The 18182-nt window shown below is 39.2% G+C and overlaps 1 protein-coding gene across 2 annotated transcripts in view; it reads right to left on the reverse strand.

The window, feature by feature from the left end:
• Positions 1-18182, reverse strand: part of DIP2C (disco interacting protein 2 homolog C) — a 328337-nt gene that overhangs the window by 19422 nt on the left and 290733 nt on the right. Inside the window, exons 32-34 of one of the 2 annotated variants that reach the window (XM_075728268.1) lie at positions 17438-17608; positions 9855-9884; positions 8091-8152 (exon numbers count right to left, since the gene is read on the reverse strand). In XM_075728268.1, the coding sequence (XP_075584383.1) occupies positions 8091-8152; positions 9855-9884; positions 17438-17608 (263 nt within the window). The remainder of the gene's footprint in view (positions 1-8090; positions 8153-9854; positions 9885-17437; positions 17609-18182) is intronic. The other variant, XM_075728269.1, reaches the window with a different exon arrangement.

Raw genomic sequence — 18182 nt, forward strand, 5'->3', positions numbered from 1 at the left:
CATGACAGTATTCTCCTTCCCCTAAGCCCTCCAGGGAACTATAACTGGAATTTCTTGATTTGTAGTTAAAGTATGCTAAACCACATCCTCTTTCAAAAACCACATTTAAAGCCAACTCTTATTGTCCTGTTCCACTAAAATCATAATATTCTGATCCCTTGAAGATGACTTATCAAGGAAGAAATAGACTTGTGTCAAGGGAGGAATACTTCAGGAGCTAGTAATCTTGCCTTAGAAAGCACAGAAATTGCTTTGTAGGGCTCCCATACCCCCGGTTTAGTCTCACGGCTCGGACTGACTGGGACAAGATGGGTGACTTCCCATCTGAAAGTTATTGAATGTTTGTCCCTTTCTCCTGCCCTGCAACAGAAGTTGCTTTACGCCTGGAAACATGAAGCATCTTTCAAAACTCTTAAAATAGGTACATTTACAAATTTTGTTGTAACACTGGATCCTCATATATAAACAGTGCAATCCCTCAGACGATGTTTGCTCCTCTTCAGTTTCCCAGGTTGTCAGCTTTATTCCTTATCACTGACTAACCAGCACACAGAGGCTGAACAAGCCTCTTGGTTCATCCCCTGATGCAGGCAGGAACAGCAAGAGAGAACCTTTCCTCCACTCTGGACAGACTGGGACTTCTCCTCTAAGTCAGAATTGGAAGTGTTGATACGATGCTTATCAGCCCAAATTAACTTTTCTTTCTGGGAGATTCGTTTCCCATATGTCAGAAACAGCGCCAAGGGGATTTTTGAGACAGCAGTGTTTGCATGGCAGCAACAAAACACAATGCTGCTAAAAGGCCAAGGCTGTACCATCTCCTGAGCAAAACCATGAAGAATGGAGAGGGTTTTGCCAGTACCATGACAGACAGCTTAAACTCAATAATGAGATTCTGCAAGTTCATGGGCAAAATGCCTAAAAGCCAGACGTTTCTATAAAGACTCCTCAAAATGAAACTGCATCGTCACTTATCGTACTTAAAACTTTGAGGTACTTAGGTTTTATTTTAGAGACCTCAACCCCTCCTCCCCTCAACTGAGTTACCTCTTCTACTGACTTCACAGGGGTGAAAGTCTTTTCATTTTTCCATGAAAAACCTGTTTTTGTGATAACGGAAAAAACCCCAAACAGCTAAAGCAACAGCCAATCAAAAAAAAAAAAAAAACCCAATCAAAAACCATGGGTGATGTGTGAAAGTTGGAATTGGAGCTACCCATATAGGAAGATCCTCGAAGCTTGGGACAACCAGAATGGCACTGCTGGAGGTAGTACTTGACAGTTCAATTTGTAAATGAGCTTATTGTGTATAAAGCACTGGTGGCTTTCTGAGGCCAATGACTTGTGAGGTCTATGTTTTGAACAGTTCACCAGGTATATAGCACTTCAAACCCCAAAATACCTATACACTTTACCAACTGAATCTCCCTGCAAGGGAAAAGGTGGCTGGGTGTCAAAGGGGGCAATAATAGATTTTAACTACCCCTTTGGACCCCACACAGAGTGAATAATTGAGGACTGGGGTTTTCTGTAACCTGCGACTGGGCTCTGTATGCTGTAACCCATCACAAGAGCTGGAAAAAGCGCTGCTCCCCAGCGCATCAGGGAGCGCTCTTCAAAGTTTCTCTTTTGCTACCATTGGCAAATGGCTTTCAAGTATGATTAATCAATTAAAGTTTCACAAAAGGTAACTATTTTACTGTCACTTGCCATTAGCATGTTTCCCTCTGACGTATCTCCCCCTGAGTCTCTTTTCCCCACTACGTGACTATAAAATGGTTACCCTCCATGCCGTGACTGTGCTACAGAGCACTGCTGCGTCTATAGCTTAGATAATAATTTAGCTAAGTAGTTCTTTTGTCTGGTAACCCTATAATAAGAGTATTTTTCAAGGTAGATGGAATAGAAGTGTTTGAGAATTAGGAAAAAAGCTCCCATGGCTTTGTTGCTTGGTATTACCCAAAACAATGTATACACAACATGAAAGTTTCAGTAAAATATGGAGGAAAAGGATAAACAATTGACAGCCAGAATAAAAGGCTATTTTTCTTTTCCTGCATGAAGTCTGAAATGCTGGAATATATTAAAATGAAGCCAAAGCCTTAACTGATTCCTTTTGAAAGAGCCTGCATTTGAGACTGGGCTCAGCATATAAGCAATCTATAAAAATAAATCCCAAGTAACTGTTCTCACGTATCTTTGAAACGCTACAAGTGTTCCCTTCTTTTCTTGTGGAATGAGATTCAGAATTTCCATCCTCTGAAATCACCTTTGTCAAGGAGACTATGTCTGAGCAAGTCTGATGGAAGTTCAGAGATCTCTGAATACCCTTGAACTCTGAAACGTAAAATAAGATTTCACACAACATACAAATGACTTCCTAAGAAATCAAGTCTGCTAATGACATAAGTATATACAAGGGTCACTTCTTTTTAAGAGACACTAATTTGTATCACTCCAAGAAGATGTCAGTGACCACATAAGAAGACACCTATTTGTATAGCTCCACAAACTGCTTTTACGGAGGGTAATCAGATTAAAATAATTGTTCTAATGATGGAGTGGTAGTATTTCAGTGAGAGCCTATGGATACCACAAGCCACACATTGAATGATAGCCAGACTGAAAAATGAGTAACTTGAACCCAAACAGATCTTGGTGCTTCTAGTCTATTTGGCAATATCCCGCATCTGGGTTTGGCTCCCTCTTTGGCGCCAGCTGCCTCGCCATGTCTGTGACCAAGAAACTATTCAAGCAGCTCACCATTACAAGTAGCTCAAAAGGAAATCTAGTAAACCACAAAAGGGTTTAATAAATTAATTTCTCCATTTCCCTAACCCTACTGAAAAATTTAGAGACTTAACTAGATGAAATTAAATAATTTAAATAATCATTTAATGTGCCTATTATTTCACCGAAGTGAATACTGGAATTTAAAGGCAGATCAGAAGGATATGAGGGGTAAGGATCCCTTCACATACGAAACTAGGCATGGTATCAAATAAAACTGAGAACAGTGTTTACTAAGATTGGTTCAAAGTCTTCATTCTTGCCCAGTTTGGTACAAAATGTGGACGTAGCTCAATAATCAGTTTAAATACAATTTGTAGTCAAAATAAGGGGAAACCGTCTACCACAAATGCATCCAAAATGATATGAAAATCTTCATCAATACATATATGACTTGATTAGTGGCTCCCTTCCCCTAGAAGTCTACGCCTCCATTCCATCAGAGCTCCTAAGTTGTCACTACCTGCTACTGAACAAGACAACTGCTGACATTTTTAACTGCTTCTGAGGTAGACAAAGATTGCACTGAATTTGTTTATACTTTTTTGTCCTTTTAAAATACACTCCGATATCAAAGTAGATCTTTCCTTGTCCCACTTAGGGCAGGACAGTGATTTTCATAATCTTTTTTTCTTTATGGATAACGTTTTGCTATAGAAGAGAATATCAGGATGCAAGGGGATGTTTACAGGATTTGCAGGAAGTTTCAACTTTAGGAGAAGATCAGTGATCTCCCTCAGCCATCACCAGATGGATCCTTCAGCTCACTACTTAAAACTCCTGAGGAAATCCTCTATACAACATTTTAAATATGAAAGATATGGAAATGCAGAAAAAAAATCCTATGTTAAAAATTTGAGCAAAAATTCAAAGTAAAAATATTTCAACATTTTTCATGACATTTCATTTGTTATTCATACCAGCTTAGTTTCAAATTTAAGGTAATTTCAAAACTTAAACTAGTAGGTTAAAACAGTAACATTTTGAGAACAGTTTTGAATGATTCCAAAAAAGAAATGTTTTAGAATATTTGCAAATATATTGAAACATTTGAAAATCCAGCCTGATGTCCTAAAGAACAGTTAAAAAAATACTTTTGCCCTGTCTATGTGAAAGGAAGATTTATTTTGGAATATACGAGGTCTCTTCTCAGTTTGATGAAGTGGCTTGTTTTGCCAATAAACAATTTTTCTACCAAGAACTAATCTGCTGTTAAGGTTGAGGAGGCTGTGAAATATTTCTGCTAATATGAGAAATGTATTTTTTGTTCGACATTTTTAATTTTATATACACATGTACATACTGTTTTAGAACATCCTGGATAAAAGGGATGCTTGGGCTTTAAATTTACATCTTTACTGCTACAAAAGCATGCCAGTGTTATAAAAGCCAACATCTTTCAAGTATATGCTGTTTTGGTATGATGAGAAAAGGGTGTCTCTCTCTCTCTCTTTTTTTTATCTTCCAAGCACTTCTCAGCTTTTATCATATTTAGGTATCTTGTGCTTAACCACCTGAAAAGCTTTCTGAGGAGAACTTAACTGGTCTAAAATGATGATGGAGTGATTTGAAAACCAGCAGATCAGATAGCGGGACAAGAATATGAATATATTTATTCTTTTTTTTTTCTTTTCTTTTTTTCAGGGGGGATAAATTCGTTTTCCCAGAGGCAGCGGCAGAGAAATGCAGCCAACGACCCAACAGGGTGCTCACACCTGGGGTTTTGTTGCATTTGCCCTCCTTGCAGATGCACGCGGGCACATTTACATGACCCGAGTTGCACAGTGAGTCAGCAACTGGGACCAGCCGTGCTGTGCCGGCGCAGCCTGCCGCGATGCCAGCTCATGTGCGGTGAAGCATTAATCCACCTATTTTGCCTTTTGGATTCTGAGTTAACCTCTCTAAACTGCATTGCACTGCAGTGCAGGGGCATATCAGACTCTTGGTGCTAACTCAGGAGTCTTCTCCTGTTTTTTTATTAAACAGCCCGGGTGGGACTTGCCTGTTTTTGCTCATTTGTGGCCATCCTGAGGACCCTCTGATTTTCAGAAAATCAGTGAGATGCAGAGTGCAACAATACTGAGGTATTGTCACCAAGAGCAAGCCAGAGCTGTATACTTTTGCTATTAGGATGTTACTCACTTTCCAAAAAGAGGCGTCTAATGCCATTTGAGACAGCACAGGGTGCCTGGAACATCTCATTAGCGGTAGCAAATACAACACAAGCTCTATAGGAGAGCCTCCTGGAGTAGCTGTAGCATCTAAACCTGCACTAGATGCTCACAGCTAGGCAATCAAAGCTTTGTCCAGTATCATAACTGATGCTGGCTGCTGACCGAGTGGTTGCACCTCTTAGCACAAGTTTCCTGAATCTCCAGGTGAGCTCAGTCCCAGCCATTTTCCTCAGCTGGCAACTATGCTCAGACTTGCAAACTCCCAGCAGCTAAACCTGTGGGCTGGTGGCTCAAACACTCACAGAGGCACACAGAAAAAGGTGTTTGAGAACCTCCAAACTGACCTAAGAAGCAAACCATCCAAATCCACTGAGAGCTGCGAGGAAATGTCTAGTTTGGTTGACCAACCACCCCTAGATCTCTACCCAAATTGTACACACCACAGGTATTTTGATCTAAACTCCTATCAAACAATGACATTTTCCTAAGCTGTTAAGTGTGCAAACACATAATTACCAGATGAGCTTGAAATAGTTGTATTCAAACTGATCACTAATATTTATAGATGTGAACAGGATTTCAATAATCTCAGAGATGAACTACAGCTGCTTTTTGCAGCAACTAGAAAGTGTTATCATGCCAAGAAAAAAAGATGATGTTCAGTCTTTTTCAAATTCTGCAAAATATATTCTAAAATATAAAATATGAAAAAAATTTCTCACATTAAATGTACAGTGCAAATTTTTCATATTGTTGGCAGACTGGCTGATCTGCAAAGACTTGGTGGGTTGTTACTGTACAGTCTCACAGCTATGTACAGCAATCTTTCAGTTACTGTTAAGCAATAGTGACATTCAGTTCCACTAAAATGGTTAGAAACAGCAAGTGTGAAGAGACTATGTGAAATAAAGTTGTTTTCTCCCCTGATTTATGACCCATGAATCTAATTCTAAATTCCACAGGACTGCGTAAATGAGGCACAGCTTTAATCCATCAAATTAAAATCTATATTACCACAGTCTGAGAAGCCAACTCTAAAGATATCTTTTGTGTTCTGTAGAACTAGTCACTAAATATAAATTAATACACTGCAAAGTCTGATCTTGATAATGATGCCTACTTCTCAATGACATGCTAAGGCAGGGAAATAGAATACCCATGGTTTATGCAGCTTTTATGAACAGTAAATCTTATTTTCTCTATATAAATATATACAAATGTATTTTTATTGTTTATAATTTTTATTAACTGTGAATGTTATGTTCTCTTTCTATATATATTTGTTTCTATATCCTTCCCTTCCAATGAATATTCTATAAATTTCTTTCTCCTCTCAGAAAAAATAATTCCAAATAAGGAATTAATCTATATTTGCTTTTTTTCTTTCCATTCTATAGCTACAACTTTATTTTTAATGATTCATTAGCTCTTTCTCCTGCACTTGAATGATGCTTACCTGTATCTATCTACATTGTGTTCAACTTAACTTCAACCATTTCAGAGCTCTGAGATTAGAGCAAACACTATGCATAAATAAGTCTCAGCTTACTGTGTCTATTAAAAAATAAACGTTTGATTTCCAAAGTTAGTCATATAAGCTTCCTTCCTCAAGAATACAGAAAGAAAGGTACCTTATGGGCCAATTCATCCCATGCTGGTGCATGTCTGAGGTAGCTGCGATACAGTGGTGGCGTGCGTGCCTCTCCAGTGACCACAGAAGGAGCCTAGGAGACCACTTTAGGGTGGATGAGCTCTGTCCTGGTCACAGTGTTTGCTCTGCTCTTAGATAAAGAAATGCCCCACTTCTCATTTCTTTTTTGCAACATAAATCATTCAACTTCTCAAGTAAATCTCCTTCCAAAGTGCAATGCAGAGAGGGTAAGCTCACATAATGATATCACCTTTTTAAGAAAAAGGTCTTTTTTTTCTCTGGGTTGGGTATGAGCATGGACTGTGCCTACACACTACTGCAGTTGCTGGGCCAGGAAGACCAAGTTTCCTATGGCTTGGTCATGCAGACAGTAGTATCCCAAAGGATGGATCAAACATGAGCATTATTGTTGGTAACACTGTGCAAAAGATATAAAGAAATGGTGAGAGAGTCAAGTATCTTGCAGTTCCTTTCTTCCACCTGCCAAACTCCATGTGCTACAAGAAAATATCTGTATGTGTATCTGACTTCACTATCCAGAGGATAATTTGGGCCTGCAGTGCCCGGAGGTCTGTACCCTGCAAGCTGAGCCAGTCACTTTGATATAGCCAAAGTTGGTGTTCACCTAAGGGGAACAAATTCTCTGTTAAGCTTTTAAGAAGGATGAAAGAAAAAAAAAAAAAAAAAAAAGCCCTATTTGGATAATGATTTTTTAAAGGTACCAGGGCCAGTGTACACTGTCAATTAAATGTTCATCTTTTCCAGAGTTAATAGAAAACTTTTTGCTTTGTTAAAATTTTGTGAAGAGACTACCTGCTAGCCTTTTGACCAGAGTATTGGAAAATGAAATATATGTGCATGGGTATTTTCTAAAATGACACATAAGATTACAAGTTACCCTCCAACTAGAAGATTTCAGACATCTCCTTAATACCACTAGTGGTAAATTTTAGTTCTCACTTTTTGTATATGTATCTGACATTACAGACAGAACTCGAAAATGCACACAGTTACAGAATGTGGTTGCTCACAATGGCTAAAGTCAATATGCATTCCCTCATAGTCCTGCAGCATTAAGAATTACAGCAAAATCCCACCCTGGTCTCCCCACTGGCTAAGAGTTGCCAACCCAGGAGAAACACTTCCGTGAAGGTAAGAGGCCCAGCGGGACTCCATTTCTTAGGGACCGGCTAGGCTACACCACCTGAAACAAGTGTCACGAAACCCGGAACACAATAAAAGCAGGGAATTTTGTTAGTCTTTGCAATGGCTATGTCAGATGCTTCAGCTTTATCAATGCTAAAATTAATTAACCAACTAATAAAAATGTCTACGTCTGCTCGCTGGTTGGAATCAGCACAAATTATTTATGAGGATAACAAAGGTTTTCAGGGACCAGGAGGTGGGCTGAAGTAGCTCTCTTTCTAGAAACTCTGTTAATTGTGTGTAGAGAAAAAGAAAAAGGTGGTTCTGACCTGTCATGCCTCAGTGCCCTCATATCAACATACACTGTGGTGGGATCTGGTCCAGATGTTCCCTGTGAACAACAACATCAGCTAATCAGAACCTGAAGGCTGGAAGGAGAAAAGAGTTTTATCCCCCAAATAACTGAACGTTCATTTCACTGCTAATTATGCTAATCAAATGACAAGTTATATTTAAGCTATTCATCAAACAAAGCTCAGCTTTACAGAATCAGAAAGAGCACTGGAAAACATACCTACCGTCGGTACTTGTTACCTTGGGGTTTGGAAAAACGTCAAGCGGCCATACTACTTAACCAAACGTGTCAACAGAGGTTTTATTTGCTACAAAAGGCCAAGTATTCAGCACATGGATACATACAAAAAATGTTAAACACGTTTTGCCATATAAAGGAACGCGGAAATTGCTGAGGAGACACAGTTTAATGGCAGAAGCACATGGTCAGGAATGTGAAGCATGGTTTACTAAGAGTCTTCCATACATGCAACAGAGAATATACTTGAAGCTAAAGATAGTAAAGGTAGCACGCATGACATGAACCAATGTGGACTGAAGGTCTGTAAGCAATTATTCTGTTTCTTTTCAGTCTTCCACTATATAATTTAAATCCTTGCTTTATGTCACAATATTTAGTTACTTGAAAAGCAGTAGACTAATTTTAGTTTCCCTTCATACAGAGATGATACAGTCTTTTAGGCCCTTCCACCCACAGCTTTGCTGCAGTTTTGTAACCTGCTACGATCTTCCCTTATCCCAAATTCAAACTCATCACCACTGAAGATCACGTGAATTGTCAATGCTATAGTCTAGGGCTCTTTTCTCTGCTGCATACCTCACATCACTGCTAAGCAGAAAGCTAAAAGAAAAGCACAACTTCAATTTGGAACACTAGAACTTTGGAAATTTTTTTCTCCCAGCAGATAAATTCACCTAGCCCTGGCAATGTACAGGTGCAGGAACTCCTTTATCAGTTATTTAGATGTTTACTACTTAAAACAGCAGACAGCATAAACTCCCAATGATTTCTGCCCCATTTGGGATATATTATAGAGTATAATTCTTCACACTAGGAATGTCCAGGGCTAAATTTTGCTTTGCTGCAATGCTGGCTGGTAGTTCCTCAATTTGTTGAGCACTAAAAATTGCAACGGAGTTCCACAAACAGATATTTTTTGTATCTAAAGGGGGAAAGAGTTACCACTACCAATTGATACTTACTGTACAGATACTGATAGTGACCCACCACCAGAGGAGAAAAAGAGTAATAGAGCTGCACATGCATGTTAGCCTCTTTAGCTTGTTATACACAATACAAGATACAATATCCTCTCTAGCTATTAACGACACGATTCTCAGTCTACTAGTAAACTCAGCAGTGTAACAGACTAGTGCTGAGTGGAGAACTTATTTGAAATATATGCAATGTTAAAAAAAAAAAAAAAACCAAAACCAAGGAAAAATTGGTCATCTTTAAAAATAAAACTAAACCTGAATTGATTTATAAAACAATGGAAACAGTCAAGTTTGAAAACCAAAGACAATCACTATGGCATTTTTTATTTTCAGTGTGAATGAAATAGTTACAACAGACAGCTAATATTTGATGAAACCTGCATCCAGATAAAGCTATACTGGACTTGTTTATAATTTCATAAAAGGATCTGAAAATCCCCAAATCTCCAGACTCAATTTCTAGTCTGTCCCACTGTTGGAAGCTGATAGGTGGGTATTGAGGGAACATGAAAATCCCCTACCTGCTCGGCCAGCTTCCCCAGCCTGTGAGGCTATAGCAGCAGGAATAGCAGGGATGAGGGAGAGAAGGAAAGAAGGTAACACAAGACGAAAATAATAATAAAAAAATGGGAATGAAGGGTGGGAGAAAAAAAAAGAGGAGAATGCAAAAAGCAGGGAGTAAAATAAAAAGAAAAACAATGTCAAATACAGGAATCTTACAAATTAACCATTATACCATTAAAGGTTAAAAAAAGTAAAAAATGAGGTGTCAACATTTTAGTAGAGCAACAGAAGAGACAGCTATAGACTGCTAACCTTGGACAAACAGACTTAAATGGTTTTAGGACACTACAGACAACGTTGTTAGTGGAAAATATGTATCTAGCACACTGATTTTTTTTGTTGTTTTTGGTGAAGAAGTCAGTAAACATTATGGCCCTGCTATTTTAATGCACATCCATTGAGACAGGGGCTCCAGGTCTGCCATTTCACTACTGAAAGAAGTTTGTAAGCGATGTCCTCTGGAAATCAAAAGTAAGCTTTCTTTTTGGAAAAAAAATTAGTAGACAACGGAGAAAGATACTTACACCTTGTTTCATACAGATTAACCTGCTCCTAAAGTGAAATAAAATCAAGGCTTCGTGCACAACCTAATTACTAGAAGACCATAACTAAATGGAGTAACTTCATAGTTCAACAATTCATTCTTAGTCTTTTTGCTATGATAAACAGTGCAATACATATAAGGAACAGTAAAATTAAAAGCTGATAAAACCCCATCAGTTCTCCACCTCAATCGATAACACAGCAAAGAGACAAAACGCAGCGGTAACTAGTCTTGAGCCGCTACTGTCACATGGAGCATCTAACACCAGATGGCTGCGGTGGGACTCGCCCTACAACTTTTGAAAATAAACAGCTCCGGGAGCACTGGCATTCCACATCCCTCTCACCAAACTTCTGAATTCCAGCAAAGTTAAAGACTACAGGAAACTGCCACAGGAGAATCTTAAAATAGGTTTATTTTGGATGCAGGGGAAGATGAAGCATTTAAAAAAATAGGATGGCTCTGCTTATTACATTGCTTCCCCAAAATAGAAATATTACTAATAATCCAGGTTGAACACTGCAGTGTCACTGCAAGAAAGCAGAATTGCTGAAATCTACCAGTTATATAATTCATAGTTCGTGACTCTCCTGCAGGTCCCGAGAGGACTTTGAGAGTACCAGAGCCTCGTACGGCTTTTAACTAAGGAAGGGCTTGAGAAACAGCAGCTGAAGTCTCAGCATCGTCCTTCTGCGGGCAGCTGCAGCCGAGGTACTCTGAAAGTGTTTCAAAAGAAGCAGGGCCTTAGCCGAGAGCAGGGCGACTGACTCGATTTGTCTGCGCACGTTTATTTTGCGAGACAGAGATAGCGAGCATCTGTAATGCTGGTAAGAGGAAAAAACCAACATGACTTCTGTGGTATCTGACACTTACTAAGGACATACTAGGTAGCGTTCAAGGAAATAAAATGGGCCAAACATAATTTTCTGTCTGAAGACGGGTACATCATAAGTCACGTCCCTTGTACTAAATAAATCTCCTGCCCACGCATAGGCTGCCACCAGTGAACCATCCCTGGTCCATGCAAAACCTCTGCAACGTGCCAGGCTTTTATTCTCTGGGAAAACATTGCAAGTCAAAACTGCATGAATGACTACCCCAGCAAGTCTGCAGTAAGGATGACCATGTGCCAGCACTCACCCTGTACCTAATTTCCAGTGAAGTCAAAGGCCAAGCTGCACGCTCTCCCCTGCTTCCCTCCCCAGAGTTAAAAACCAGGAACTAGGCAATCAGAAGTCCTAAGAACGTAAAAATAATTGTTGGTTTGGGTTTTGTTTTGCTGTGCTGTCTAAGGAGGTGGCCTCAATGTTTACTCTGAGTCTACTTCTGCTCCAGTGATGCTCAGATATGGAATTTCTGATGTACACTTAACAATCTCACGTACGCAAGCACAGCAGCTGGAGCTGTGAAAAGGACTTCATGGCATGACTCATAGTGAAGGTGGGAAAACACGGAATCTGAGGGAACTCACCCAGAGCCGTACTACATTGCTAACTGCGAATCATACATGCATGGTCTCCGGCTGCACTCTTTGCAGAGCTATCCTTTATTACTTTTGATATGGAAGATCCTCAAAAAGTGTGATCTATCACTAAGTAGAAAGAAACACTAGCTTTAAGCCCTAAATTTACTAACAAAGTTCCCTTCGCTAGACAGTGAAGGAAGGATTAATTTCATATAACCTCAGCCCTCAAAGAAGAAAGTGTGCGGTATAAGGTAGGAAGTATCTCCTGATGGTGATGAATCCCTTCCCAAGATAGGCACCTGAGATAGACTGAATGAAGCTCTCTCTGAAAGTATTTCTTTAGTTTTACTGACTATAGATGGATACTGGATAACTCACTTAACCTTGTTGTCTAACTTAAAGGTGATGTAAAAGAAGCAAGGTGAATCCTGCTCTCCTGCCCTAGCTTGGGAAGATTGTGTTAGTACATTTTCAGGGCTAACTAAGGAAAATGAACAACTTCTAGAAGTTTTTCCTCAACTGAAATTGAGTAGCAGGTTGAATAAAACAAAAATATTTATTTCAAGTGTTTAAATGGAAATTAGCTAAAATCCTAGAGAACCATCTGTGCTGTTGTAAGAAACCGGCTACTTTTCATATCTATTTTTCTCTCTCTTGAGAATGTTAAGATGCTAGTTAATGAGAATTAAAATATGCTGGATGCAATCTTTTCATCTCAGAAATCCCTGGACCATTATCTGTGCCTATATGGCCATAAAAGGTCAGATATTAATGGTATTTAAGTGCCTAAAGATGGAGAGAATTATTTATTTTCAGAAGCATACCTCTCAAAATCTAGTCTGAAATGATTACACCAAAAGAAACATAGTAAATTTGCTCTAAATTTGAGACGAAATGAATACAAATGACAATGCATTAGTCTGTCAGTGATCCTAATCCTGAAATTAAGATTCATTTGGCAGACTAAGGCTCTTTTGTACCAAAGGGATTATCACAATGATTTCCTTTTTAGAGTAATCTTTAATAAGTTTATGAAGTTTTTATACACACACACATAGACACTCACATACATGTACATACACACACCCCCCTCTTCTTTTTGGAGGGGGCAACAATAGTAAAAGCTTTTTGGAAAAATCAGGATACCTTCCCCTTGAAACACTTCAGTATTAAATTTTTCCAAAAAACTGGAAATGAAGTGAAGAAGGTACTGAAGATCACATCCAAGCTGCATTAGAGGCAGCCCATTGAGAAGAAAGCCTGGATAGGCTTTTTGCTGGTAAGGGTCAACAGCTGAATATTGAGATTGTTTAGAAAGGTGATTAGTAGATACATATTTTAGAAAGACCATAGAATAGGCTGGATCACTGTTATCCCTATGAAAGATGTTGTTCCAGGAACCACGTGCTGATCTCATGGATGACACAACTTGGAAGAAAAAAAGCAAAGGCAGATGCTATTGACTCAAACATCTTTAGAAGTATTTACATGCAGCGTGAAGAATCCAGAAATCATAACCCATTTCTGGAACATATTGGAGACAATGTTAATTTCAGGAACATAATTGACCAAGGATTAAAATTCATTCTGTTCCTCAGCCCAGAAAACAGAATAGCCCACAAGCTATTCTGCAATATCACTAGCCATAAACTTCCAGACAGTTTGGAAAGAGCCTTCAGTCTAATTCAGTATCCAGTCTTTGGCAATGTCTACTACCAGATGCTTCAAAGGATGCAATCCTGTATCTTTATATTCTCTATCAAAATGGCATGTTTTGTGGTGATGCTTGTAAGTAACATCTTTAGTAATTTTTCAAACCCCTTTAAAACTTGCCAAGCTACCCTTGGTTTAAATGCTTCAAAAACCATTCCACTTGGAATGGTAACATTACTAAATATAGCCTGTTCTCAAATGGCTTTTCTTCATTCCACACTAGACTTTTTGTGGCTTTTAGCTTGTCCTATGGACTGAGATGCAACATCTTAGTAGAACTCAATGAAGCCTGACACTAAGCTATATGATCAGCCAGGCTCTTAAATCACCTCACTCAAGGCTCTCATTCTGTGCTGTTCTTAAATTCATAGTTAGTATCATTAATAATATTCCTTTAGAGAGTTATCGACTTTTACAGTTTGATTCAATAACTCTTTCAAGAATTTCTGTAAAGGACCATCTAAGAAGCAAACTTCAGCTAAGAAGTTAACACAATCAAAAGGCAGATATACATAGTTAGGCAAAAATCCAGACTAACTCCATGCTGATTAGGACTTGCAGTTTCTCTAGCTTTCCTGCATGTTTGTAGTGGGATGACCCAGACAGCAGCTAAGCACCCACTCAGCCCCTTGCTCGCTCCCCTCCCGGTGGGACAAGGGAGAGAATACAAAAAGCAAATGCAAGAAACACAGTGGGTTGAGATGAAGACAGTTTAATAAGTGAAGAAAAGAGAAAAAAAAACCCAAGTGATGCAAAAGCAATCACTCACCGCTTCCCACAAGCAGAACGATGCCCAGCCAGTCTCTGAGCAATGGCTACTTTGGAAGACCCAACCCCCCCTTTTTTAATGCTTCGTGTGACAGTTTATGCTATGGGATATCCCAGGTCATTTGGGGTCAGCTGTCCCGCCTGTGTCCTTTCCCAGCCTCTTGCTCTCCCCCAGCCTACTCGCTGGGGGCAGTGGGGTGGTGGGGTGGTGGGCAGAGTGAGAAACGGGGAAAGCCTTGATGCTGTGCAGCACTGTTCAGCAATAGCTAAACCACACTTTGCTATCAACACTGTTTCAGTCACAAATCCAAAACACAGCTCCATATGGGCTGCTATGAAAAAAGTTAACTCCATCCCAGGCAGACCCAGTACAATATTACTTCCACAAGGCATACCTGGGCATCGAACCTGGCTTACTGCTGCTTAGTGTCATTCCCTGGTTTTATAAATGACATATAAGTGAAACAGCCGCCACGAACAGTTCAGAGATTACTGCAAGCCTGAAATGGAGATTTTCATTAGCAGCAAGCAAACTTCCGCAGCTATTCTATCCTTGTTTTCTACAGCATCCTTCATGTCTGGTCCCTCCATGGACCAGAAGCCAGAGCAGTTCAGTTGTTTTTCAGAAGTAGCTCCACTAGAGCTGCAGGGAGGAGCTGATGGGCCCCATCCTGATCTGTCAGGAAAGTCAGAGCAGTCGGCCATGAAGGTGTGCCATCACTTCCCTCCTTCCCCTCATCTGTAAAAGAATCCCATGGGCACTTCAAAATGGCTAAAGATACAGCATCAAATTAGAAAACTATTGCTACCACATAACTAGCTCATCTCTTTCGCCTCTGTTGTCCCTTTCTACTTGCTGCCTGCTGTGCCCCTCGCAGCCAAGTGTTTAAGCTTGGTTGGGTTGCTCACTAGGAAAGCATACCAACCTGCACCTGCTAACTGGCCTAACGGGTGCCGTCCACATTGTGCTGCCTCAGCTGGGAGTGCCTAAAGATTTCCTAGATGGTTTCTGAGCTGTCCTCTCTGCCTTGTCATCACCCAGGACTCTAGATATGGAGAAAGAAATGAAGAGGCCTTTCTTCTTGCAAAGAAACATTCAGTAGAAGAGGTTTCAAAACCTCAGTACTTTTTGTATCAAATCCATGACAGAAATATGGGGGAAGGTGCTGCTTGAGTTCATAGACGTTTCTAACCTACAAGATATATTTTTCTCTCAAGGCTATTTATTAAGTTTTATTAGGGTAAAACCGTTTTGAAGGATTCAAGCGCTGCTTTTGAGACTACAGGAGATTTTCTTAAACTTTTATTCCAGAAGAATATTTATGGCAGCAATTACAGAAAGTCAAACTAAAGAACTCTACCTCTGGGGCACAGAATGACTTTTAACCCTGCTCAGCTTTGCCTTGTCATATGTTTGATGATGATGATGATGATGATGATGATGATGATGATAATAATAATAATAATGATGTCACCCTGGGCTGAAGGGATACTCTGCTGGTAATCAGAGAGAAAGCAAGCAGTACTGGTGCTGTGGCATATCTCCTGTACTCATATTCTGGTGACATGCTGAACTACAAGGTCACTTTTAGCCAAGGTCTGATGAAAGCCAGGATTCTTTAGTGATGTTGAAAAGGGCAAGAGACTAATGCAGGCATAACACACAGACATATTGGTCTGTGCCAAACCCATCACCTGTATTGGTCACATTTTTTGGATAAAATAAAAAAATCCTTACATTCACAATCAGGAAAAGAATAGCAAATCCCTTATTTATAGGGTCACTGAGAAGATCTGTTACGACTTCCACACCTGAGCAATTATGCATGTTACCTGTATGAGAAATCCTCTAATGTAAACTAGGGGTAACTGCCAGATTTGAAATGTGGGATGCACCATATAGAGTACAGGCAAGTTATAGCAGGGAGACAGTGACTTTGAAGATGTTAGAGACATAGTAGGTGACCAAATGGATATGGAACTTCCCAGCCAATGCAGCTGCCGATGCAGAAGATGATTCTTGTATTATTTAAAATTATTATTAAGTCAGAAATCATATTACATCTGAGTAGGACACCTGTGGCATTATTACAGGAATATGTGAAGTTCTGATACCAGATTTGGAAGGACAGAAAGAGATCAGGAATCATAAAAATGAGACACAGATCAGGAAAGCACGTCTTAAGATTCTTTATCGATTTATCAAAGACTAAGATGTGTATTAGAGTCATGATAGAAATGTGATTCTTTAGTCTAGATTAGAAAAATGTAATAAAATAAAAAATGGCTGAATCTAATGCCAGATAAATTTAAGCTAGAAATAAGGCAAAATTAATTGAAAATTGAACACCTTATAAAAAGGCAAGTTGACTTTCATCACTCGAAGTCCTGAAAGATAAAATAACACACTGTAGATCAGCCTAAAACTACTTGCTTGGTGTAGTTATCGCTGGGTGAAAACCTAGAGGCTATTCAGAAATTCAGACCAGATAGCTACAGTGCTCCGTCTGTCCTTGAAATCATGACTCAATAAAGATTCCTGGAGAATGCAAGTTAAATCCTATATTATCCCTGGGTACTTTCTTCTGATTAGTGGATCAAAACAGAATGAAAGAGATGTAGCAAAATAATTTTCCACTGTAAGCAGTAAAATGTGTGCAGAAAATACCTATCTAGTTAATTAAGCAATGGTTGGAATTATTTTATAAACAGAAGGAATCAATTTTGTAACATACTAAAGAAAGCACTAGGAAACTGGATTTTACATTACATGAATAAATATTATTTTTGGAGTACATTCTGTCACTACCATGCACTTTTCTGAATTACTGTATTCATGGGCAGAATAAATGCTATGATTGCAACATGAGAGGGGTGAATAGTTGACAAAGTAACAGAAATTTACTACCTTTATATGCAGGAACATTAAGTACCACATGCATTTTTTTAATATGTCTATAACCAAGCAGCCAAAGGAAATACAAGGAATGCTTCTTACTGAAAACCATTTTCTTAAAACAAATTTGAGCTTAAGGAGTGAAAAATCTTACCTGTAAACATATTGCCAGGTTAACTCTACAGCCAAGCGATGTGCTGACAGCCCGTGGATGGAGACCAAGGTCTTTAAATAATTTTGAAAATGACTGAGTAAGAGCTATCCGAGGTCGTTCTTCAGCCACTACTACACATGTCCGTACACGTGAAAGGTCCAGTCCCCTTGCCTAAAAAGAAATTAAAATGTAACAAAGGCCACAAATGGGCAGATTTAATGAAAAACAGGTAGTAGTACTTAAGTGTGTTATGTAGGTACTATGATTCTGGAGGAATAGCAGAATAAAAGCTAAGGTGCCAGTATAATTTCCATCTTTCCTGGAGGCCGGATGGCCAGAAGACAGTCTAATAGCTGTAGAAGAGCAGGCATACTTGCTTGTCATCTCAACATCAGCATATAGGAAGAGATGGGTATGCTAGTTCTGAAGGGAGGGAATGCTATTTCCCAATATTAATTCAGAAAGCCAGTGAATAATAGCAAACAGGAAGCAGTGTCTAGCCTTGGAAAAACTGATTAGGAAATTATTAAGCAAGGATGGTAAGGGCTGGAGACATCATAAATATCAGCATCTCAAGATCTAATTTATTTCAGTAGCATACTGGAAATATTAGATGTTTTCAGAAATGTAACTGGCTACCTGACTTTTAAATCTGGGGGAAAAAAAGAAGATACACACCTCCCCTCCTCTCCATACAATGAGGTTGATCCAGTTAAAACAATACGGTACTCTTATGTACATGATT

Source organism: Pelecanus crispus, chromosome 2 (assembly GCF_030463565.1).
Source record: "Pelecanus crispus isolate bPelCri1 chromosome 2, bPelCri1.pri, whole genome shotgun sequence".
NCBI lineage: Eukaryota > Metazoa > Chordata > Aves > Pelecaniformes > Pelecanidae > Pelecanus > Pelecanus crispus.